We start from the raw sequence: 24634 nt of genomic DNA, 5'->3' as shown, positions 1-24634 counted from the left end.
GTTTCTGGGAAAAGCATTTTCATTTTCCTCTTTTATTTTGAATTAGTGTCCTTTGCAATCTCATCCCGCGTTTTACGTTCTTCATCGTATAAAGCTTTTTATCTCGTCTGTTTACGTTTTTATACAATCCAAGCACAGACAGAAACAAAAGTTAGTCAAGTCAAAATTGATGCGAAAATAGCAATACAACGGTTACATTGTTAGAGGAAGCTCTTTCGTATACTTAAAGTGAACTTGTTACGAGCAATTTCTTGATTAAAATTTGATCTGTGATTCGCTTCTATGTGCAATGCGACATAGTTAACAATTTTTGACAACATTTAAACAAAAATTTATTTTTCCTTTGAAGAAGAAAAATCTTTCAGCTAAATGACGTACTTTTTAACGACCAAAGAAAGACGGGTATGTGGAATAATTAAAAAAAAAACCTCTTACAGAAGTACATTGGCTTGACAGGTATAGAAATGGAAAAAAATATGAAAAGCGTTTAAGGAAGCATAAAAGAATCAAATTGAATTTTTCATGAGTGCGGAATATAAATCATCCACTTTATGCGTTCACTTTGTGATTGTGTATACATACTCAAATGCGAAAACGAGTAAAAAGTAAAGCGGTTTTCTTGTTGACTCTGTTCAAAACAATATTTCTTTCAAAAAAGTAAAAGTTTTAAGCCATAGACAAAAAAAACTATTGTTAGTGGAAATCGCTTAAGCTTTCGGTTTAGTATAACATTTTTTTTTTTGTTTAAGTCATAATACGACTTCCGCTTGCCGGGCTTTATGTTTGTTGAATCGAAAATGGTTTTATCCACCGTCTATTTAAACTCTTTTTGACATAAAAGAAATTTTCGCAAAAATGCGTTAGCAATGGGAAATTTCTCGCACGAATTTCATAATTTAATCAAATGTTAATGGCAGAAATTCGGAAACATGAAGGATGAAAGTAGTACGTACATGCTCTAAATTAGGGTGTGTCGTTTTGGACTTATTTTTCTCCTTTATAAGACCGAATTCCTATCTGCTGTTGATTTTTTATATCAACGAAAATATGGTATTGATCAGTGCAAGAGATGAATTTCTTCAAATCTAAAATTCAAGAATATCGGACCTGGACGAAATTTAATGGCACAGCAAAACCAATTTTCAATATTTCTTTTTGAAATTATTTACGTCGTATGACGCCCTGTACATTCCGCGGAGAATGACAACTTTACAAAATAATCTGTTGGACCTTTTTTCATCGGCTGGTCCCAGCTCGAAATCTCGAATTTCCTAGCAAAACCGGCGGTACAGTATTAATTTCTACGAAGAAACTTTTTATGAACTGCTATAAAATGGTGAAAAGTGCACGTCGACACACCCTACTATACATCTAGCTGAAAAACAATTATGTTCGTGTAAAATCTGAATTTTATTTTTCTAAAAAAATTCTTTCGTGCAAAATTTTCTTGTAAATATGTAGGAGGTCATTAACAATGCTAGTTTAACATCGCACGTACATGAGGACAAGATAAACGTAAATTTCCGTTGATTATTTTGCTTTAACTATTAGAGATTTTTGAAAATTTGCAGTGAAAATCTTGAAATTACTAGAAATAAAGGGAAAAGTACACACGAATTTAAAGACTTTTTACACCCAAACGTTCTTCAAATAACTTTCTTAATTGTCCCGGAAATTTTCGAAAACTTTCGAGGTTTATACGGCTTGTATGTTCATCACTTTGACTATGTTCTGCACATTTAATACATCATGCACAGGTCCAATATCACAAAAAGAAATGATTTCAAAGTTTTATCAGAAAATACGTTGGATTTTTGTTGTTAGCGCCCGTACCAACATGCAACTACTAATATTGTTTAAGGAAACAGTTTGGCATGCAAAAAAGTTAGTTTACCACAAAGACAAAGGTCTTGTAGGACCATTTTGCCTAGAATGTATTAGCAAAGGATACATAAAACTTCCACTGAACTTTAGCTAAGAAATTCACATTTTTAATTAATTTTCGTTCAGTAAAAGGTCGTGTTAAATGATAGTGATGTTTTCCAACATTTTCTTGAGTTTACCAACATTTTCCTAGAAGTTCTAGGAAAATGCAGGAAAACTTAGGAAAACATTTTCCCAAAAATACTTCTCGGTTAGTTATAAAGACCGAAGTTCAGTGAAAACGTTCCATTGCTAGCCCTACTGATCCAATTGTAGTCAACATATGACTATCGTTACATCATTGGTTTTTAAATAAAATGTTTTGTTAGTATAAATCACCGACATGCTGCTCCCAGACAGCAACCTCACAATTAAATAAATAAAAAAATTGCAAATAAAAAAAATGCAAAATAAAAACCTCTGTGTGCAATATGTAGACCTATTCGGTATTGAAATCATCCTGTAAATTCGATTAAAAAACATAAGAAATCTAATCTAATGGCACAAACGACGAAAGAAAAAAAATCGGAAATTAAAACAAAGAAAGTGGAGTTTTATTACACACGAAAAAAGAAAAACAGCAACACATCAAACCACAAAAATTTTTACTTACCCTCGAATACTGTACCGAAACGTTGCGCCTTCGGAATAACGATATGACCTTAGCCCGACGATTGGAATTCGCTGCCATGTAAATGGAACCACCGAAAACCAGCAGAATTGTTAGCGTTAGAAGTACGGCACCTGAATTTGAATAATAATTTTCACAGAAAACCATTAATTACAAACAAGTTACACCTCAACATAATGAACTTAAACTCCATTACGAAGTGCATTTGTTCAACTTTACGTTTTCTTTTGTTTTCTTCCGCTTTTCCATGGCTTTATAAAATGTGGCTTTAATATGCTTTAGTTTTCGCCATAAACACAACACACCTCTATACGTACATTGCATAGATGTGTATGCGAAGTGAAGTTTATGTTGTTGTACATGAATCAGTAACGAAAATACACTTACCCCAAGCTGGTATTTTGGTATCAACGGTATGTTCACCATTTGCATCTGTATCCGTCGTATCCGGTTTCGTTGAGTCGTCAGTTGGATTAATTGTAATACCAAGCAATGGACAAATGAGTGGTGTTTCTCGGATAAGCACTAAGCCACAGGAATCAGTCTGTAAGATTAATGGATAGAGAATGTTTTTTAAATGGTGTATGATGTTATCAGATTTTTATATATTTCACAATGAGTTTGTTGTTCGGGGTGGGTTGGGCCTGAAAAGGCTACATAAATCGTTACTGAGTACGAGTTATTAAGAAGTCATTTTGCTGGTTAATAGTGAAGTTGCACGTTATTTATGCTTGAGCGAAAATCGGAAATTCCCTTTGGCAATACAGTATGACTTGACGATTCGCTGCTTAACGTGTATCAGGGCATATTTCTTGATAATCTTTATAATTCGCGAAATCAGAATTTTCATGAATTTTTTTAAAAGAAATTTAAAAGAAAGGATTCCTAAAATTCTTGAATGACAAATTTTCAAGAACTTCGAGTCTGAACGAACTGAAAGCAATTATGTAACAAAATGCAAATACGACTCCAATAATAATATTTCAACAGCAACAAGAGTTTAGTCTAATAACGGCTTTTTAACTTAATTTAAGCTTGATTTCCACAAACCAAACAAGTTTTCAGTATGAGAGACAAAATTGATTTAAGAATGTTAAGAATTCAATTTCTTGAAAACTCTCGAATTTCTTAAAAAATGCTTAAAAGAAATTTGAATTAGAACTGGAATTTGGAAGAAATTGAATTCTCAAAATGTAAGAATTACGAGAATTTCGAGAAGAATTCGTTAAAATTGGCCCTGGACATTGTATACATATACAAAACACAAAACCATATACCAACCAATATTAGTAATCACACCTTGTCCAAGTCCAAACCTTCATCAAGAGCTGGTTTACTTTATTAAGGATCTAAAAGTTCATCTAAGGTACATTTTCGCGGTACGCATTTTGAATTTCTTTTATCAAATATTTGAATCAGTATCGATCGAAATTTTCCCTGAATGGATGCACATACAATGTCGAGCTTAAGTTCAGATCGCTTAGATTTCATTGGTATATTTAACGGAATCATACAAAAAAAATCCCTTATTTTGTAGAGATTGTGTTCTATACATATATATACACAGTCGACAATAACTTCTCTTCTCTCTTTTTGTGTGTGTTCATTCCATTTTCACCCGTTTTATATTGCTGCGGCTGATACCGCTTATTGTGTTTTTCATACATTAAAACCATTATCGTTGCATATTATTATATGAATGACTGAAGCTCGTCTATTGTTTCTTGTGGTTTAAGAACACAAAAAAGGTATAGCTAGCGCACATAAAATGTGTTCAGAGTGGTGCTTCATAGAGCGTCTAGATCTATAGAAAACATAAAAGATTTCTTTTTTTTTATTTTTATTTTCATTTGAAATTTTCACGGATTCTTTCTTTTTGAGGAAACGTTCTTTTATTTTCTTTTATATGTTTTTTTTTCTTTCTGTTCTTCTTCTTCTTCACGTTACACATCACATCTTTTCCCATTTTCTACATGCTTTTTAATATTGTTTCTTTCTTCGTCTCCTTTTTTTCTTTAATACCAACCATATCACTAACTTCAATGTAGGTACGCGTATAATAATATGGCTGTTAGTTGAGCGAGAAGCAATCTGTTATGATTATATGGTAATTTTATTTTCAATTGAGAGGTTTCGTCTATAAAAATTCTTCAAATTCTAATATTATAAAGCAAGGCAAATGGTGTAAGACGGTTTTTATTTTATCTATTTTTTCTCTTTGTTTTTTGTACTAAAAGAAGTAAAGAAAAAAAAGTAAACGAAGAAGTGAACTGTGTTTGAAATTTTATATAATAATACCAAACTGAATATAAACCGAAATGGTTTTTGGATGTGTAGAAAAGGGAATGGAGGTTTAAAGTTCGCTTAGATATATAGCAATGGAATTGATTTAAATATTGATGAGGGAAACATTATCGAAAAATAAATGGTTGTGCGGATGAGAATCAAAGCTTTAATGGAGCGGAGGTTTTGTTTATTTAAAATGTTGATGAATTGAAAATATTTCCTTTTTGGCAAAACAAAAAATTATTTTTTTTATGCTTTCATAATATTTATATCGTTGAAAGCGGAAAGAACGATAACATTTCGATGATAACTTTAAAAATATTCGAAACGGTCTGCCACAGAAAATAATGAAAACCAGAAAAATACGGAAAAATAAACAGAAAATTCGAAAAAGACTGGACGAAGTCAATTATACTGAAAAGAATTAACAGAATGCTCAGTTGTGATATTGGTGGTTCTTTTTTCGAGACGCTGAATGCTACGACCTTAATGTTGAAAGATAAGAATGGAGCTGAAAGCACCATTGTGTACACCATTGTATTGTAGTTTTTATTCAGAAAGAAGACGACAAAATTTAATGAGGCAAATGTCAATTTTTCTGTGTGTGTGTTTTAGCATCCATTCCGTATCCATCGCTTAATAAAATGTTATAAAAGGAAGAGAATGAAGAGAAGAAAAAACCGTTCTGCAGCTTTGGAAACAAAAATACAATAAAGTTACATTTTCGTTACATATAATATTGTGTAGACCGACACATTGCATGTGAACTGCATCGTAAATAGTTAATGGTCTCGTCTTTCTAGCTTTGGACCTTTTCGATGTTGTGTATGTCTCGACACGGTATGTGTACGTACCATATAGATTTTTCTGGTTGCCATATCCATTTTGGGTGATTATTTTTCTACTTCCACCCGAACCTCAACAGTATATAGTCGATGTGTAACAGAACATAAAGATATACAAAGCACATGCTAAAAGCTGTAAAGTGTAGAATAAGTTCTTAAGATATGAGGTTTTCTATTCCATTAAATATTAAAAATGTTTTATCCGTGTAATATTACTGCTCTCCGGTCGCTCGGTGAATGCATATACATGATATTACTCCAGGAATAGAATATTTTCCTTAGACAAGTTTTTTTTTTGTTTGGGTATTAAATGACTTGTATGCTGAATATTACATAAAAGATTCGCTTTTTTCTGTTCTTTTTCGTTTATACTTACAAAAAGAATCATTTTTTTTGAAGGGAGAAAAAAAATCTTATAAATATTGAAGAAGGGTTAGAAGTTGGTCATTAATATATTCCGTAACAAGCATCCTTTTGCTATACGCTAACATATTAATTTTTAATGCCAAACATAAGTTCATGTTTATGGGCAAATCGTTTGTAATGTGATATGTGACTTATGGTCTTTTTATAATGTTGTGACAACTAGTTTTTTTTTCGTACAAAGAAATGGAAATTTGGTCAGAATAGTAGGATATTTACAATTTGGGGTAATGTCTCTTTTAATGGAATAATGTTGAAGTTGAGTCGCTAATGAAAGTTAGAATTACTGTGAAGTAATGACGACATGCCATTGATTTTTAAAAGAAGGTGAAAGGTGAAATTTCCACAGAAATTAGTCATTTTTGCGTCTTTTATAAGTCGTTGGATCAGAGCCTAATTCGTTTAATAACCTTTCTTGAAAATTCCTAACAAGAATTTAATTTATTGAAAACATGTCAAATTGTAAGAATTTCTAAGAAACTCTGCTTAGGTGTTCATTGCATCATTCACGTTATGTTCATCTGAACTACAAGATAACTTGGCTTGTTATGTTAGAATAATAGACCTGGGCTCTTGAAATTTCAAGAAAATTTCATGAATCCAAAAATTTAACCTATTTGGACGACCCCTCATAAGTGGATCCACAACTGACTTAGAGTATCAGCATCTCTATCATCCTGGTACTAAAGTTAGATCATTTCACCAACTTTGTTTCATTTGTTTCCACTGCCGCAAGGCCTTGTTTAAGGGTTTTCACTTCCAAAAATAAATTCATGTAACAGAATTCCCAATTATTTCCAGAGCAGCGGTGAAACAATTGACTTGTAAACAATTTTATTTGAAATTTGTGCTTAACTTTCAAGTGACCATTAACAGAATGAAAAATTAACGAGCTCGCGCTGAAATACGAGTGTCTGAAATAAAAAAAAAATCCATTCTGATATACAATACCGTGCTCTGCGCGAAATATAACAGTGCACATTGTATAAACATTGTGATATTATAACATATCTCTCTCTATTTTTTTAAAAATGCATAAAAATAATGTTATTATGCCATCGTATAATACGGAATGGAACCCTTGTTCGGTGCTTCAAAAATTGTAATGGAAATGGAAAAATAGCTCGGTTGTAAATTCCTTCTTACCTAATGACAACAATATGGGCCAATCCACCGATTCAAATGTTTCAAAGCAATAAACTTGATATTTAGTGAAAATTTTGAAATGTGTTCTCGTAAAAATCTTTTGAAAATTGGACGTTATATAGCGAACGGTCTATTAAATGATGTTTTATCGCTGCTTGTTTTTATAATATAAAAATATTTATATCAGCCAAGCATCGACCGTTATCTGTATCATAATATGCCGGAGTTTATGCACAACAATCAGTAGATTAAGAGCGGTTTTTAGAATTATAAATCCCTCAAAACATAAAAAACGTAATTTGATTTTCTTAATGGCAACCATCAATCTCGGCTGTTTGATACACCATAGAGGAACGAAAAAAGAGCGTAACAATAAAAAAATATTTTTTTTATTCTTCTCATCGTTACACCTTACCCGAAGTAAATTTATTTGAAATTATTATTCTCGACAAAATACACCTCACGCTAAAAGATATAATATTAGAACCAACAGTAATATAAACAGAGAAAATCCCTTAAATAAGATAAATCTCCGTAAATATGTACAAAATAGAATGTCTAAAAAACGACACACAAAAGCTTAAAGTATTTTGTGAACCCAAAGCTTCTTATAATTAAGCTTGAAGGCATAAAATGTCTTTGTGTTGTTCTATAAGCCGGTACGTTTAATCGCTATTAACAATTGCTAATAAACTCCAAATGACAGTAAAGTTTTTCGTTTGGTGTGATGATGATGGCGATGCAGTGGTGGTGTGGTGATGGTGACGATGATGGTCTCTATCCGGTGTGATATGAACGTATAGTTACTGTCTCATTTCGAAGCAAAAACAAAACAAAAATTCGTAAATACGAATTGACGAAAAAGGATTTTTAACCTAAAATACTCCCAGCACATCCATTGTGTTATCAGTCGGGGCTTGTCGGGGTGGTTATACTTTTGTGTATATCACTCATTGTACTGCCTGTATAATATACTACACATAACACACTCGTAAAATAGGTATTTAGGCCCGTACCAGAGGTGATTGTGTGTATACATTAAATGACAGATATTAAGAGACATAGTTGTTGAAAGGATTAAATGTTAAATTGTACAAGAAATGAGGTCTTCACCGAAATATTACTTCACCATCCACTTGAATAGCATGGCATATAGCTCGAAATCATTTAAACAACAGAGCGGAAGAATTTATTTACATCTATAACACATACACCGGCATGAATGGTAGAAGTTTTCGCATATAATACAATAAAATTGCGAACGATAAAAACCCCCTCACTTCACTAACAATACAAGTGGAAATTTAAATTTAAAGGTAAAATTAATGAAAACCGAAACCGACTGAGGAAGAGATACAGAGAACAATTTCTAACAATTTCTTCCCTTTGAAAACAATGAAAAGATTTATTATCATAAATTAATATTTTCGACGTTAGTTTTATGAAATATTAAAATTTTTCATCTGAAAAATAGTGAAATGTGCAAACACCATATAGTCAGTATACTTTCAGTTTTCCGAAATTGTTCACTTGTTCCGATGAGGTATGGGATCTATATCTATAAGAGGTAAAATTGTATTCTATACACAAAATGAAATTTTCTGTTGGGTATACTTAAATTTAATATTGTACACGACCAACCGGAGATACGTGCATTAATAATATTCCGAATACGGAACACCCTACGTCTCTCATTTTCCTTAACTGGTGGAAATCCATTCGCAACGTTATTATATCGTATATAATACATTGAATGGTTGAAGTACAGCAACACTTTTGAAGGAGTATTTCCCAGCGTACGTCTCTGCGATGAGATGCTGTGTGCTACTGTGTGTCATTGGGTTTTGTTTTAAGGGTTTTATGGATGAAATACAAATGAACTTGGAAAGTGTGTGCGGTGGGATTTTGGGTGTCTTATGGTGTCATACATTTTCTCATTGTTTTTCGGGTGAATGTTTTAAAGGAGTTTTATTGAGTTAAATGGGTCATTTAATGGAATGTATTTGACCCGGTTTTATAATGCGTATACAGAGGAGCTCAAGGGATGATTAGAGTAAATGGTTTCATTTTTATACCCGGTCGGGACTATAACGGAGGATATTTCGGTATTCGAGATATTGTTTGTTATGTTCGTTAACAAAAATCTTCATCCACCAAACAAAACCATTCACAACTCCATGGTGTGCCCGTGCTAATACATTTACATGTCATAAACTAAAATAAATATTTACTGACAATGCACAATGAATGTTGACACCACAAAAATAAATTTAAAAATAACAAACCAAAAAATTACCGAAATCCATCGGACAAATAATGGTAGCATGGAAAATGCACAGCCACAAAACAAAACAAAATAATTTATTTATGCAAACAACACGGAATCGAGATTTATTTCACGTCAATCAATCAATTACCCAATGATTTTGATCAATGTATTTTATAGGTGTGGTTTGCAATTAGGATATTGTTACAAGGTCCGATCAAAATCCACTTGACCAAGGCCACAAACTAATTCAAAGACTGACAGAAAATCATTTGAAATTATCTGGTTGGGTCAATTGTCCGCTCATTGTTGTTTTAAATGTGCAATATGTCCTCGGTCATGTCACGTTAGGGAATTATTAGAAAAGTGCATTTTCATTGAATTAGCTCTGTTTCAAGTAGTCTGACTTCCACAAATAAATTTGATATATTGAAACAAAAAATATCGCAAAAGAGGAGCTATATGAATTCAATTTCAATTTTCTTATAATTCTCTAATGTGACGCGTCCCGTTTCCAAATTTAACTATTGAATTATCAAAAGCATTCAAGTAATTTCATTGTCCGAGTCATCATTCTTAGTTGGAGTACCACTTTGACTATCCAATTAAAATTACGAGGGCATAGGGCAAGTTTAGTACAATTTACTGGTAACTCGATTAACTCGCTGCGCTGCTGCATTACATCTTATCCCAACGCAATAAAGTGCCCCTAAAAATCGACACTAAAACAACAAGATCTGTTTTTTTATGGACAGAGAATGTACTCTTATTCAGTTTTTCTCTAACATAACAAGTGAATTCAGCCAAGCCATCTTGTTTATATCAAATAAAAAAAAATTATTCATAGTTCAACTCTGGCACAACATCATCACGGATATATTCTCATAGATTAATGTACATCACCAGTACATCACTTTTTGCTATAAAAACTCAATAGATGTTCAAAATGCCATAAAGTTTAATGTACAATAATATTATGTCCCTATTTAGTTTACTGCTTTTGTCAATTTACTGTGGATTTTCACTACCAACACTCTCGACAATATATAATCCACTCAAATTATCTTTTTTTTTACAAACCAAAGACCAAAGACCATTATGTTTCATGCACAGTTTCGTTTTTGTCTCTTTTTAAAAAAAAGTTTTTGTTTAATCAGAAAATATGTATGTGGTCCTTCATCTTTCATCTCATTAAATTTCATTGTAATTCTCTTGAATATTTTATGCCAGCAATTTTTAGAGTCTTGTTGAATTATACAACATCGTGTAATGGGAAAAAATGTTAAGTAAATAACCATAAAGAAAGTGGAATATGTTTTCTTGTTCTTCGGGGTTTCAATTTTTTTTCCTTTCTCTCCACTTCGTTCTTTTACTGCACCACAAATCTTCCTACTTTATTCAGCTCCATCTATAAAAATGTAATTGTAACTTATCTATACGTATATATGTGGGATACGCGCGCTTCACTGGTATTACTCAACTTAAACCACAAGTACGGGGAAAAAACACACACAGAATTTTCATCATAAAGAAGGAAAAAATCCAGAATTGCAAACATATTTTTGTTGTATTACACTAACGCTTCTCTTTTTCTCCTTACGCCTCGTCGCCAATGTTATACATTATTTTCATTTATTTGTGGCCGGAAAGACAAAAAAAAGGAAAATGAAAAAAGGAGAAGCTGTGTGTAGCATTGTATTTTATCCAAAAGCGTCTCGTACAAAAGTGTATGAAGCCTTCATACATAACAACACAACACTACTTTGTGTGTGCACATAATTTTCAATATGCAGTCTCTCGTAACTCGCATACTTTTCCCTCGTCGCTGTTAGATGCTTCTTGGATGTTGTTGTTCCGTTTAATATTGCAGAAGAGTTTTTAATCCACATCACAGGAATGTAGATGTGTAATGGATGTTACTGAATACAATACACAACAAGTCTGTTCTGAAAGGTATACGTTCAACGTGTGCTCATATTATATGTGAGGTATACGAGATCTGGAAGACAATGAAGTCACGTTGCAATTTATTGTCATGGGGATGAGAGTGGCGTGTATAAATTATCATGTACCATAGATAGCATGTTCATCGGGTGGGTATAATGTGGGGAGGAAGAGAGAAAGAATATTATGGCGATATATGGAGTTCTTTGTGGTTTGTTTTATTTTTTAATTTTCTATTTCACCGAGTATTACGAGATTGAGGTGTCATTTGTATCGAATAATTTTTTGACACATTTTGAACAAATTGGCTCTGAGTTCATTGAAGTGTTGAATTGTTTATCTTTGTTATGTCTTCTTGCCGATTGCTTTTGACATATGGGGAAATTTATTAATTCAGATGAGCAGTACTGCTCTTGATGCAATTTTTTTATTATTTTAGCTTCTATTTGCCCTGTATTGATAATACCAGTACAAAATCGAAAAAATTGACTTAGTGTCGAAGTGTTCACATGAATATTTTTTTTAAGAAAATAAAAATATTTTCTCATATTTTCTTGAATTTTCCGACATTTTACTAGAGATCCTTTAGTTTTCTTGATTTTTCTTATTATTCTTTAATTTTCCGTAATTACAATAAAAAAATTACGAAAATTTGAAAAAATTCGAAAAATGAAGGAAAATATGGAAAAAGGTTTTCCAAAAATATTTTCTGGTTGCTCTGTTTCTGAGCAGAAAAATCTAGTACTTCAGTATTGATCGAATAGGGAATTGAAGAAAAAATCGAAATGGTGAATGATGAAAGAAACGTTTCATAGGCTCATAAAACAGATATCCCACTTTCTCATAAGGCAATGCCGCGAAATTATTTTTATGCACACTACGTATGACGAAAAATCTTTGTTCTGGAACAGTTTGAGGGCTACTAGGTCTAGTATATATCAGTCAATCATCGTACAGAAGTCTAGATACCAATGAAGAATGAAAATAAAATTTTGGTTGAAAGGTCTGTCGTGCCTGACAAGTTAAAAATTCAACTTGTCAGGCACTTTGGTATGTAGAGTAGAGGAAATAATATGCACGCGACTTGTGTGTGCCTGTAAATAATCTATCAAAAATATTTCCTTCATCTACCTCGATTCGATTTTTCATAATTCTATTTTTATATAAAAAAAAATTCAATCAGCTCAATTGATCCAATTGTAAACGAAACAAAATTATGAATTGCTTTATACATTAATGCGCAGAGCATACACTATATTATATACACCCATCAAGCATTAAAGTTACTATTAAAAACTTCTGCGAAATGCAATCAGACTTAATTCGTTGAGTTAGTTTTCTTTCTTTTTTTAAAAGTTTTTTTTTAAACTCATAAGAGCAACAACAGTATTCCATTAGTGGAGCATCTTTCGTAACAGTGCTAACAGTACGTTCTGTTTGCTGTTGTTATTTAATTTATGTGTGTAATAATAATTTGAGATGAAAACAATGGCAATATAATCTGTTAAGTCCAACCAACAGTTACTCCAATATACATTACCGAGAAGAAGAAGAAGAAGAAAAAACAACAACAAAACGAGCTGTTGAATAGATCTGATGATATATTTTTGAATCAAAAATTGATGTTAATTTACATCTGTTCTAATATGTTTATTGTTTATACAAAAACAATTTTTTTTTTCTTCTTTCTTTCCTAACATTTTCATGATTTATTCAATTTAATGGTGTTAATTCAATTACATCATGAATTGTTGATGTTTGGCTTAATTTACATTTCAATTAAATATATTGTGGAATTTTCACGCAAGCAATTGTTAATTGTTGAAATTTCACACGATTTTACACCCATTGTCATTGAACTGAATCAAACTTGAATCGGGCTAGGTATTATAATATATATGTTTTACTGTCTGTTGTTGGTTTCTTTTTTCGTCTCTGGTTTGTTTAGATAAACAATTTATTTAGAGAAGTAAAAAAAAAATCAGTTTCATATACGTTCAATCATATAATTGTGATAACAACATCCTCCCATTTTACAAAGCCACAATTTTAATAACCATATTCCTAACGACATACCGTCAACTGAAACGACGTTTTCATTCAATAAAACCGTATTCACATTTCACGAATAAAAAAGCGATGAAAAATAAACACACTTCCTTTCAAGACATACATTATACGTACGTATAAAGCCATCGGAGAGATATAAATAAAGAAAAGAAAATGATATGCAATGTACGGGATGGTTTTTTTTAATTTATTATTTATTTTTGTTTGGTATAAGCCTAAAACTCATGAGATATTCTACGTTTTCTGGGTGCGCTCTCATATTTATCGCATCACGGCATAGAACATATCATGTCACTTGTACATTATTCGTTTTTTGCTTTCTTGTTCATCGTAACATTTTTTTCCCTCAACCGTTTTACGATTATGTTTTTCCTTTAACTAATGCCACATTTTTCCAATAAAAATTTTAAATTTTTTCTTCTGTTTTATCTGTTGCAGATCATTTTTGACTGAATAAATCCGGAATACTCAAGGGACACATGGGAGTAATCGGTATGTATATATCTGTTTGATATTAACTAAATATCTGTGTTTGCAAATGAGCGTCACCAACTTTAGATGTAATAAATCACTCATTGCATTCAAGGCAGCGATTATATTTTTAATTACTCATTAAAATTCGAATTAGCGGCTACGCGAACATATACAGATCGCGTCGATGTAGAAACAGAAACCATAAAAGAGTGCCATCAAATTGTTTTTGGTGTAAGTTAAAATTTATCATTACTCCGAAGTTAACTGATACATTTCGTTAAACGACAAAAAGATATTAGAACAATGAAAAATTTGATCAAAACAAATTCTCAATGCTTAGTCTGTTTCCACCATTATGGAAAACTAAAAAAAAATATGAAAACGAGATTGTAACACTGAAAGAAAGCGACTAAACATGAAGACAATTATGGTAAATTATGGTAAATTAGTCTCATTCAGCGACTGGGATTTTTAGGTCACTAAAATGTTCCCTTAAAATTCCACAAATTGTAGCAGAAACTAGAGATTGTTTTTGGCGAACTCCCACATATTAAGCAATAACTACATTACCATATTCCCTTGAGAGTTCATACTTTTAAAGTAACTATTTTTAATATAGAATAATATATAGGTGTTCCTCCTAATCCGCTTTCCGCAACACATATTAGCTGAACACGAAACTTTTGAAAAACTGAACGAAAACAATGTTATTCATTAAAATCAACTATTTTCAACGTGATAGAATATTTTCACCGTTAAGCACATAGAGCTTTAACAACTCATTTGCTTTTGATCGACGAATATGCTGAACAACATTTCATAGAGTCTTCCTAACTACGGAAAGAGTTAATTTAAAGTTTAAGCTTTTTCACTGAAGGAATACGTCTCGAGGCATGAATCAGCAAAATGTCGAAATTAATGGGTTCTATCAGTCCGGCAAAATAAAGGGCAGAGGGATTCTTTTGAAAAACAGCCTACCGAAATCGGACGTGTTTTCGAATGGAATTTTTTATATGTACCTAGAATGGACTTCGACCCTAGAAGATAGAACCACTTTAAAAAAAATTGATCGAAGCTTTTGTGGCTGGTGAAAGGTGATCGAAAACCAAAAACTTGCACTTTTCTTACCAAAATTTCCCCAGTTGCATGCGCCGTACAGGGTCGTGTATGGTGTCATTAGAAAGGTAATTTTATGTGCTTTTGGGCCAAATATGGTCTTATGTGGGTTTGAAAGTATCTATGATGAAATATGGGCCCAAAAGCATATAAAATTACCTTTCAAATGATACCGCACACGACCATGTACGGCTCGTGTCACTGGAGAAATTTTGGTAAGAAAATTGCAAGTTTTCGGTTGAAAACTGCAAATATTTCACTTTCGATTAATTTTAAAACCAATGAGTCTCTATTCGGCTCAATAGTACATGTTATTACCTTTCTAATGACACCCTACACGACCCTGTACGGCGCCGGCGCATGTAACTGGAGAAATTTTGGTAAGAAAAGTGCAAGTTTTTGGTTTTCGATCACCTTTCACCAGCCACAAAGTGATTTGGCTTCTAGGGTCGAAGTCCTTTCTAGGTATATATAAAAAATTCCACTGGAAAACCCGTCCGATTTCGGTAGGCTGTTTTCCAAAAGAATCCCTCGCAAACTTTAAGCAAATTGACATTTTTACTGGAGGATTATGTGTTTTTCATCGGTTGCCTCAAAAACATTTCAAGTCACAATATAAATTCGGTTTGGCGCAATTCACACCGATATATCGAATGAAAAATGATAAATAAATGGAACGTACGGTAAAGATTCTGTTTTAACTGAAGTCAACTGCCCGACCTAACGATTATTTTGTTTTCCCGGTATATTGGTTTAGTAATGTATCCCATTATTTAATTAAAATCTGTGTTCCATTCGTTTCTGCAATTTCGTTTCAAATCTTCATTTAATTATTTCAACTGAAAAAAACTAGTCGAAATTTTCATTTTATTTTATTTCATCAAAATACCGGCAACGCTACTAAAATGTTTTAATGTTATAAACGAAAGATTGAATACATTCTGTGCACTTTTGTTCGAGAGGAAAAAAACAGAGAGTTAAAATTGTAATTAAAGCGATTTAAAGATGAAATTCAGCCATTGGAAAATGTAGACATTCCAGTGAAGAGAATTATTTGTAATTAATTATTCGTTTCGTTCTTTTTTTTGTGTTGTATGCATAATCCGAACGTAATTGAATATTCCAGTTACACATTTTCAGTGGAAAACTTAAAATATAATCAAATATTAAAATCTGAACGCTGCAATTCTGTGGACTCTGTAGAGTGTGACAGTATAATGGATGTGGTACCTGTTGTATGGATTTATGGGTCAGACGAAACGAAAAACTCATCAGACACATAGCCAATAATTTTAAAAATTTATCCAGACAGAGCATATCCATTAAGATTAGCTCGTTAGAGAATGTGTAGTGATACGTACGGCGTAGCACCACCATTACAGATGTTTTGAACGTTTAGTTTCTCTATGTTGTTAATAGCAAAGCCAAGAATAGCAGACCGCTTAGGCCGAAAACATACATGCAATTTTATGTTGATGGAATCAACAATGCTGCGTCTTCCATTGGTTAGCTTGTGGTGAAAATAGAATTACATTGGAAAACACAGCATAATTGTGGATCCAATCAACGAAAATTGCTCATGTGTTTTCGACTTTATGAGTATTAACCTAAGTATTAATCAGCCCAACCTGAGGCGATTTCCGGGGCACTAATTTCTAACGGGTCCATTTTCAACTAATTTTATCAATTTGAACCTTTCATACGTCCCGCACTTTATAATCCAGGTATCAATGCATTATCGCCACAATAAGGCACAGTGAAAGTAACACAGAAACCAATTTGTTTTACGTAATTGTTGCGATAAATCGACACTTTATTTAATATGGGAACCGTGGAAGTCTTATTCGGTGAGTTAATTGATCAATATATGTGAAAAATGAGAAATAGAAAATCATACACAAACGAACAATATATAAAATCAACAAACAATGCTCAATTAATTTAATGAATCCGTACATATATTGTGTATAATGTGTATATGATCGACCAACCCCCTTTATACCCGATTGTTACGCTTTTAAAAGCAACATAATTTGAATTTGCCGTGTCTTTTTTTGTTCATTCACATACAGCATATCAATGCTCGTTGCAACGACCTGTGACATGTATGCAATTAAAATAAAATATAATCTAAACTAAAGGGCCTATTTACCATCATAGCATGGAGACGTGCACTCATGGAATGTTCCAATTAAATGAAAGGTAAAATTATGTCACAAAATACGAAACAGCACACAGCATAAACAATAATAGACATAACTAATGACAGCGATTCCAAACACAGCCCGTTCCCACGATTGTGAACTGTAGCATCAGTAATTAATAAAAAGGTCATGCCGAAAACTCTATAAAACATTTTGCTTGCAGCTGACTAACTCTCAATGAACAATGTCCGTAAATTTCACCCGCAAACTGTTAGGCCTACCTGTTTTTGTGCGAATTATAAGCTAAAAAGGTTACTCAATTGGTTACAAAATACAGACAATACTACAAGTGGCATGCACTGAGGATTTCATTTTAGAAACAGGAAATGTATGCATTCGAAGCTCCAAACAAACAAATTAATTAATTCATAATATAACATCCGTGTGTGTGTGTGTGTGGCTGTGAGTGTTTAGTGCATTGATCACTCTGTATAGAGATACATGTTCGGTCGGGATGTAAAGAATTCAACTGCTGGAAATAGAGTCAGCTAATGTAAAGCCGAAAACGCATTCAAATTCATAAGCAAATGTGACGATCCTGAATAGTTAAATTCGAATTGGCCATTGCACCTATCGTCACACTGTGTCACGTTTCACCGGATTTCTATCGGTCAATGTCCAATATGGAAACCAAACCATAATATTTGGGTATATCTTTGGTAACTTTGTTTTTAGCTAATGGATGGATTTGTTGCATTCCCTGGTCGTGCACACAGTTTTATCGCCGCACAACAGTGTGCATCGGACAAATAGTAGAGTGTAAGTTTGAAATGTGTTTACCGAGGGATTTTTGTTGTATTATTTGCTCGGTTTTCGTTTATATATTTGAATTGAAACACAAATACATAAATTTTCCGGTCGAATGAAATTTATGGCATATCATTATCTGACACGATGAGAGAGTGTCCGCTCAATATCATTTTTATGCAACCGCTGAGATAACTGTGTTAAATATTCAACATAATTCAGTTTATGTTTTCATTTTTTCTCTCTCTCTATCTCTCTTTTTGGGTTCATCGATTTGAACGATGTTTAGATATTGCATCAGTGCGACTTTTGAATATTATTCGCTGTGGGAACATTTGATCTCGTCTTTTGGTTATAAAGTCGAGCTGGAAAAAATGTTGTATGCATCTGTATAGTTCCATGTGTCGTATATACAGCAAAGAAACGTCTCGTCCACTTCCGCATATAAATTCATCGAAATATTATCCTTTCGAATTCTTTCCAAAATATTCTATCAAAATATAATATTTCTTTCACCAAACATTTCAAATTCTATGATTGCGAAAAAGATGCTCTTTATGTGGGAGTGTTTTTCCACCCGTACCAAATAATAATTCGAAATAAATATTTTACGATTCACATGGGACACAAGAGACCAGGAGTACATCTCATTATAATTTCATCGTTGGATTCCGTTCAATTCAAACGAATGGTCAAATTAGTCATCTATCGCTAAAAATTGGATTTTAAATTGGGATTTTCACTCAAAATAAAAAAAGAGAAAAATAATTTTCCGAATAGAAAATCATCGAAATTAGACTGGATCTGTCTGATGCAGCCCTTTTCATCCGCCATTATCGTTCGTTAAGCCGCGAACGTATAAAATCGGATAAATAAAAATAAATAATTTTCGGCGTGTACTATATGTTTGTGTTATCATGAAAGAGTGCTGCGATTGCTGTTTCCAAAGACTTTAATTTCATTGTGTTATTAGCTATCATCCCTGCGGGTATCAGTATTCCATAGCTTATATAGCTTTATTCCACCGCAGCTTTTTACAATTTTTATCTTTGGCACAACATTGTGTTGTTATTCCATAAATATTTACGGTTCTGTGAGCTTATTCTTGTTTATACATTTTTGTGTATTTTTTTCATTTTCGTTTTTATATGACGTTTTTCTCTTCGTCGGAATAATGTGATATGGTTTTGTAATAAATTCCATTTTTACTGTGTAAAGCATCAAATATTATGTAGTTAATCTAAAGCATCTTTTGAACGTTCAACCGACGTTGCTGTTATTTTTCTCGTTAATATTATGAGAATCTTATATTATGTTTTTTAAAAGAAGAAGAAGATGAAGGAGAAAAAAAATTTGTTCGTTTCTCGATTTATATATTCCTGGTTTTATATGTAACATAATATAAAGTATGGAGCGCATTCTTGGTTCGATAAAACTTATACTCAATTCTACCATCATCGCAATCATATTAAATTTCTGGAATGTATCATCTGTATAAAAATGGGTATAATGGCATAAGTATCGTTTTCTGATACATTCGCTTTTTTATTGTCATTTTTTTCCCGTCTTTCTGGATTGGTTTCGGTGCTCTCGTAGAGTGGGTTTGTGTTGTTCAGTAAAATTTTAATAACTACCACCGTCGAACATTGTGTGTATTATGCAGTCTAGTGTTGATTTTACGCTCTTTTTGTTCAACATTTTTCCAACATTGTTGTTCATGATTTTGTTCGAAAAATTTTTATAGCAAAATCTGATGGAATATACAAGAGAAGCAGCAGCTAAAAACCAACTCAAAATATTGTTACCTCGAATCGATTTAAATATTTCCGTCCCATCCTGTAAAAACATCATTTATCTCCAAAATGTATCTCTAGTCTCTGGCAATATTATATAGGTTGCTATCGTTGCTATCAAACCGAATTATGGCAATATGATGTCTAATGATATCCGAAGAGATGGGATTTTTTATTATATGAAAATGATAGGAAAAGATGATCGATCTTAAAGAGCTTTCTTGCATTTAATTTTCTTCGCGTGTTGTTTCGTCTTCGCTTTCTTCGTTGGTTCGTTTTTTTTGTGTTGTTGGCTGAGATAAAGCCAGATTCGGCAAACGAGAAAAAAACTTGTGCTAAATAAGAGAGTGAAAAAAGTAAACAAAATAGGACTGACCAACATGCTCGCTAAGATATTATAGTCTCGACGAGAAGTTCCTTTGATGCGCATCCTACTGTAGAAAGGTTAATTTACATTCCATATCTACCTGTACACACGAAGCAGATCATCGTCAGTTTAAAAGTAAATTGTCTTGACGTATAAAATGAGTTTTTAAATGAATTATTATGTCATGGAGTATCATCATTATATTACCTACTTATTAAATATAAAGAGGAACATTTTCGTCTATTTAAAAGAATGAAGCAGACGAGCGTAAAAAAAATACAAGAAAAATGGATGGAAACGACGAGAAAAAAATTCATTTTCATAAAAATTGAAATTTATAAAAGTTGAATAAATTAGAACTGGAATAAAAAAGCGTTGTTATAGAGTAAACGTAATTTGGATGCATTGTTATATGGACGGATAATTTCCCTATCATCCTATTTGTTTTGGGTGGAATAATGACAAAAAATGTAAAAACTGCTTGCGATGCAGCGCATAGATGCTTAATAAAAACTTATTTTCATATGTGCGGTGTGATTAACCTCATTTTCTTCACTCGAAAGGTCATGATAAAGTGTTTTGTTGACGCTGCGTCTAATGACAGTTTGACATGACACTTGTTTTGACAGAGAAGAAAATATACACTTTCTTCCACGAACTGTCATCTTTGTTTTGAAAAATTGTGCAAGAAATCGATGTTTTTGTTTCGTGAAGAAATCACATCTTTTGCATATGAAAAACGTTGTGTTTATTCGTTGCGCTCTGGCCGCAAAGCTTGTTGCAATTTCCTATTTTCATCACTCGATAAACAAATAACTATTGTTCAACAATATGTTCACCGGCATGACCGTGTGTTATATAGTGTAAACGGGATTGCATCTTCTCATCGTATGTTTTTAACATCATTCTCACATCGAAAGTACCAAGGGTACATTTGAACCAAATATTTTAATCTTACACTTTGCCAATTTAGAAGTTAAACATTTAATTTATGATCGGCGGCACAATGATGAAAATCTTTTCAACTTTCTACAAGTCTGAACCCGTAATAAAAACTAATTAAATTTTAATAAAACAACAGCAGATATTACAATTTCGCGAAAAGTTTTGCAAAAGTGCAGTGTATACGCTACTTAAATTAACATATTCTGCATCCTGTGCATTTCGTTGTATGTATATGAGTGTAGGAATATCACGACGTTATCTTTCGCTATGCGTGTGAAAACGCTAATTTTCTTCCTTTCTATTTTTCTTCCTTGCTCAATCTCGAAAACTTATATTAATTCCCAGCAATGGGAAACTTTTTACATATTGCCTCTCGTCTTTTCGTTGTAGCGTAAAGAGGACTCTACAAATGTAGATAGATCCACAGAAGACTTTGAAAAATTTAAAAATTATTGCTGAATGAATTAAAGAATATATTTTTTTTTAATGGAAATTTGATTTGAAAATTGTTGAAAAGTTTTAATATTTTTTTTATGATGGAAACTTTTCGTGTTTGTTAATTTGTTTGGGTGTGGTGAAAAAAGAAAAAGTTTTTGATTGCTTGTGTGAGCACTAAAAAAATTTAGATCGGAAAATGTTCAACTAAAACCGACAAATTTAATGAACTTTTCTCTGTAATAACAGTTTCATTGCGGGCTCATTGCCATTCGGTAAAGAATCGTGGAATAAAACACTGAAGTAATTATGGAGAATGAAAAATAATAATAGTCAACGTACAACCCATTCACTGTAATTTGCGCGATAGGAATTTCTAAGATTTTCCTTGGTAATATCCTATTCAGAGTGATTGCAACAATTCAACGGAATTAAGTGAAACTGGAGACGAGCAAAGTAATGCCAGCGTTTAATTGTCGGTTTCAATCGTTCTTGTAAAACGTTAGCTCTACTTTGTCGTGATGCTGAAACCATTCCACCGCAAATGATTTTGTATTTGATTTCGTCATATTACAAAGTATTTTCAAACCAACAATCATTCGACAAAGACAAAGAATATCGGAAAATATCAAATTTGCTACCGCAAGTTTAGTTAAACTCCATTCAACCTCACCGTGTAATGCATTGCACAGAAGGCGTTAATTTTGAAGAAACAAAAAATTCTTTATGTTTCACGTGTCTCAAGTTCTCTAATTTGAATTTAGGTGAAATTTAGAGAAATTTCTGTGAATACCAGAAATTAGATTCTCTGAAATCAGTAAGGTTTCTAAGCAGCTGATAAATGAATCATAATTGTAATGCGAGTAATTTTCCATGCGAAATAATGCGAGCATTTGTAACTATGAATTTCACATAACATAATAATTTTCGTGCTTTCATCAGTGAGTTTCGAGCATTAGTAATTTTTAAAGACTTATTGAAGATTCTCAACTGCTGGGAGTTCGTAACTCTGTCGAATTTGTTACTATTGCTTAAATCATCAGGACTATATGCATGAATTATAACTCTCGATGAGTGGTAGCTCAAAGTGTCGTAACTCGTAGATTGGTTTCGCTTTCCTTGAGACTGGTGACTGGGAACTTCAAACTACGAACTTCATCACAACGAGATGAATTAAAATTTTCGTAGCAGAGACAAATTCGTCTACTTTTCAAAGTCGATCAATAAGCATCGCCCATTACCTATACTAAATTAAAAGTAATTTACTTTCCAAACATTTGCAAATTGCAAATGACAACATGACAAATTAAATTCATTCATAACCCTGTTAACAATGTTCCATACAATATTCTATTTCCCATTCACTGAATTTCACAAATTAACAAGGAAAATTGTCGTTCATCATAAACACATCATCATATCGAGCACACTTTGCCCTTGGTATGTATAATACACCATCATCGTATACAACAACATTAGTATGGTAGAACAACAACATGACGTAAAAATAATCATTACAAATTAGGTGTTAACGTCAACCCATATAGTATGGATCTATATATGTATGTGAAATATTATATCACCCATGGTACTTTTTATCCACTCACTCGATACACTCTTCATTCAATAATAATGAATCGATATTTGATTGAATATGATTGAGGGATTTACGATGGTACATAGCATGAAATATTCTTCAGTCTAATAACCTCAAAGTCGGGATGATGTATATCATCTCATTTGTACAATTATAAATGGATAGAACACAAGCGCAAGAATCGACATAATATATATTTCGTTCGCTCCCGTTTGCTGCTCGGTTAGCAGCAAAACATACACAGAGCACTTCAAATTAATATATTGGAACTTGCATCAAATTATTGTATTTGTCGAACAATTTATATTACTTTATAAATATATTGGAAGTGCGGTCTCTGATACTCTTTTTATTTGTACCGGAATGATCGTCTCTGATTTATAGTTATTTAACACAAATGGTTCGACTTTAAGTGCCTATTGTATTTATCCTACTGTCTGTAATGTTTGTATATAAAATGGTAAAATATAGATTGACCGAACGAACCATTCTTTTAGACTTAATGCAGTATAAGTTTGGTGAATGATAAGTAGGTGGAACACATCGTTTATATCAATTTATATGCCAGCAATATATCAAATCATGAGTGCATCAAATTGCTGTACATTTTGTCGAGGTTTTTTTTTCATTATTCGAATGATTTAAGGTTTGAACATGTAAAATTGTCAACTAATTTTTCTTTCGTTTGTTGAATTTTAAAATTTTAATGGGGGGTAGGTTCTATTGTCTTCTTGTTTCGACTGTAAAATGTATCTCAGAAGAAGTTTTAAGTTGACATGGTGACAAATTGTAAAAGCATAACTCCGAGTTCAGAATTTTATCGCCGTCATCTCGAAAGATGTGAAAAGATTGTTTGTTGAGGTATGACTGAATGAGAACAGAATTATTATTTTTTAAATATAATGAAATCGTCAGTAGTTTCCCCCATTATGTGCTCGAAACAATGTAAGCTCTTTTAACAATGTATGCCACCTGAACGAAATCAAAATTGGGTTAATAGCCTTTTCTCGACAATGTTCACAAGTGTACAAGCATGCACACACACCAAGGTTCATTTCAAATTAAATTTTAGCTGAATTCTCAGCAAGCAAACATTTTGAAAACTGACTTCACAGCATAACGTGATGACCACTTCTATTATGAGACCCAAAAAAGAAAGAAAATCGTGGTAATGTCTTTTGTGAACTTTTTAACTCTCTACATACACAAAACTATTGCAGCCAGCAACAGTATAAGTTTTTCAAGATGTATAATTAAACAGCGTTGGCATAACTTTTTACTTAACATAAAGTTCCTTGTCTCGGAAAGAGTGTTTAGAAACACCAACCATTTGGAATCAGTTGTGGCTGAAAACTTAAATAACTTTCATAATTCCGAATATTCCTTAAATTTGTTCGAAACTACATTTTAGCAACAACATAA

The 24634-nt window shown here is 32.5% G+C and overlaps 2 protein-coding genes across 4 annotated transcripts in view; one reads left to right on the top strand and one right to left on the bottom strand.

Annotated features, from left to right (window-relative positions):
* LOC119068181 (cation-independent mannose-6-phosphate receptor) overlaps positions 1-24634 on the bottom strand; it is a 66073-nt gene that overhangs the window by 865 nt on the left and 40574 nt on the right. The window contains exons 14-16 of one of the 2 annotated variants that reach the window (XM_037171676.1): positions 2942-3098; positions 2537-2667; positions 2342-2383 (exon numbers count right to left, since the gene is read on the bottom strand). In XM_037171676.1, coding sequence (XP_037027571.1) covers positions 2363-2383; positions 2537-2667; positions 2942-3098 — 309 coding nt within the window. In that variant the 3' untranslated portion in view covers positions 2342-2362. The remainder of the gene's footprint in view (positions 1-2341; positions 2384-2536; positions 2668-2941; positions 3099-24634) is intronic. The other variant, XM_037171675.1, reaches the window with a different exon arrangement.
* LOC119068180 (protein toll) overlaps positions 1-24634 on the top strand; it is a 96070-nt gene that overhangs the window by 54118 nt on the left and 17318 nt on the right. For both annotated transcript variants that reach the window (XM_037171671.1, XM_037171672.1), the window contains one exon: positions 13973-14026. The gene's annotated coding sequence lies outside the window, so the exon portion shown is untranslated. The remainder of the gene's footprint in view (positions 1-13972; positions 14027-24634) is intronic.

Source organism: Bradysia coprophila, assembly GCF_014529535.1.
Source record: "Bradysia coprophila strain Holo2 chromosome X unlocalized genomic scaffold, BU_Bcop_v1 contig_173, whole genome shotgun sequence".
In the NCBI taxonomy this organism is placed as follows: domain Eukaryota; kingdom Metazoa; phylum Arthropoda; class Insecta; order Diptera; family Sciaridae; genus Bradysia; species Bradysia coprophila.
The sequence above is the reverse complement of the archived record's forward strand: the minus strand, read 5'-3'. Positions and strand labels throughout refer to the sequence as shown.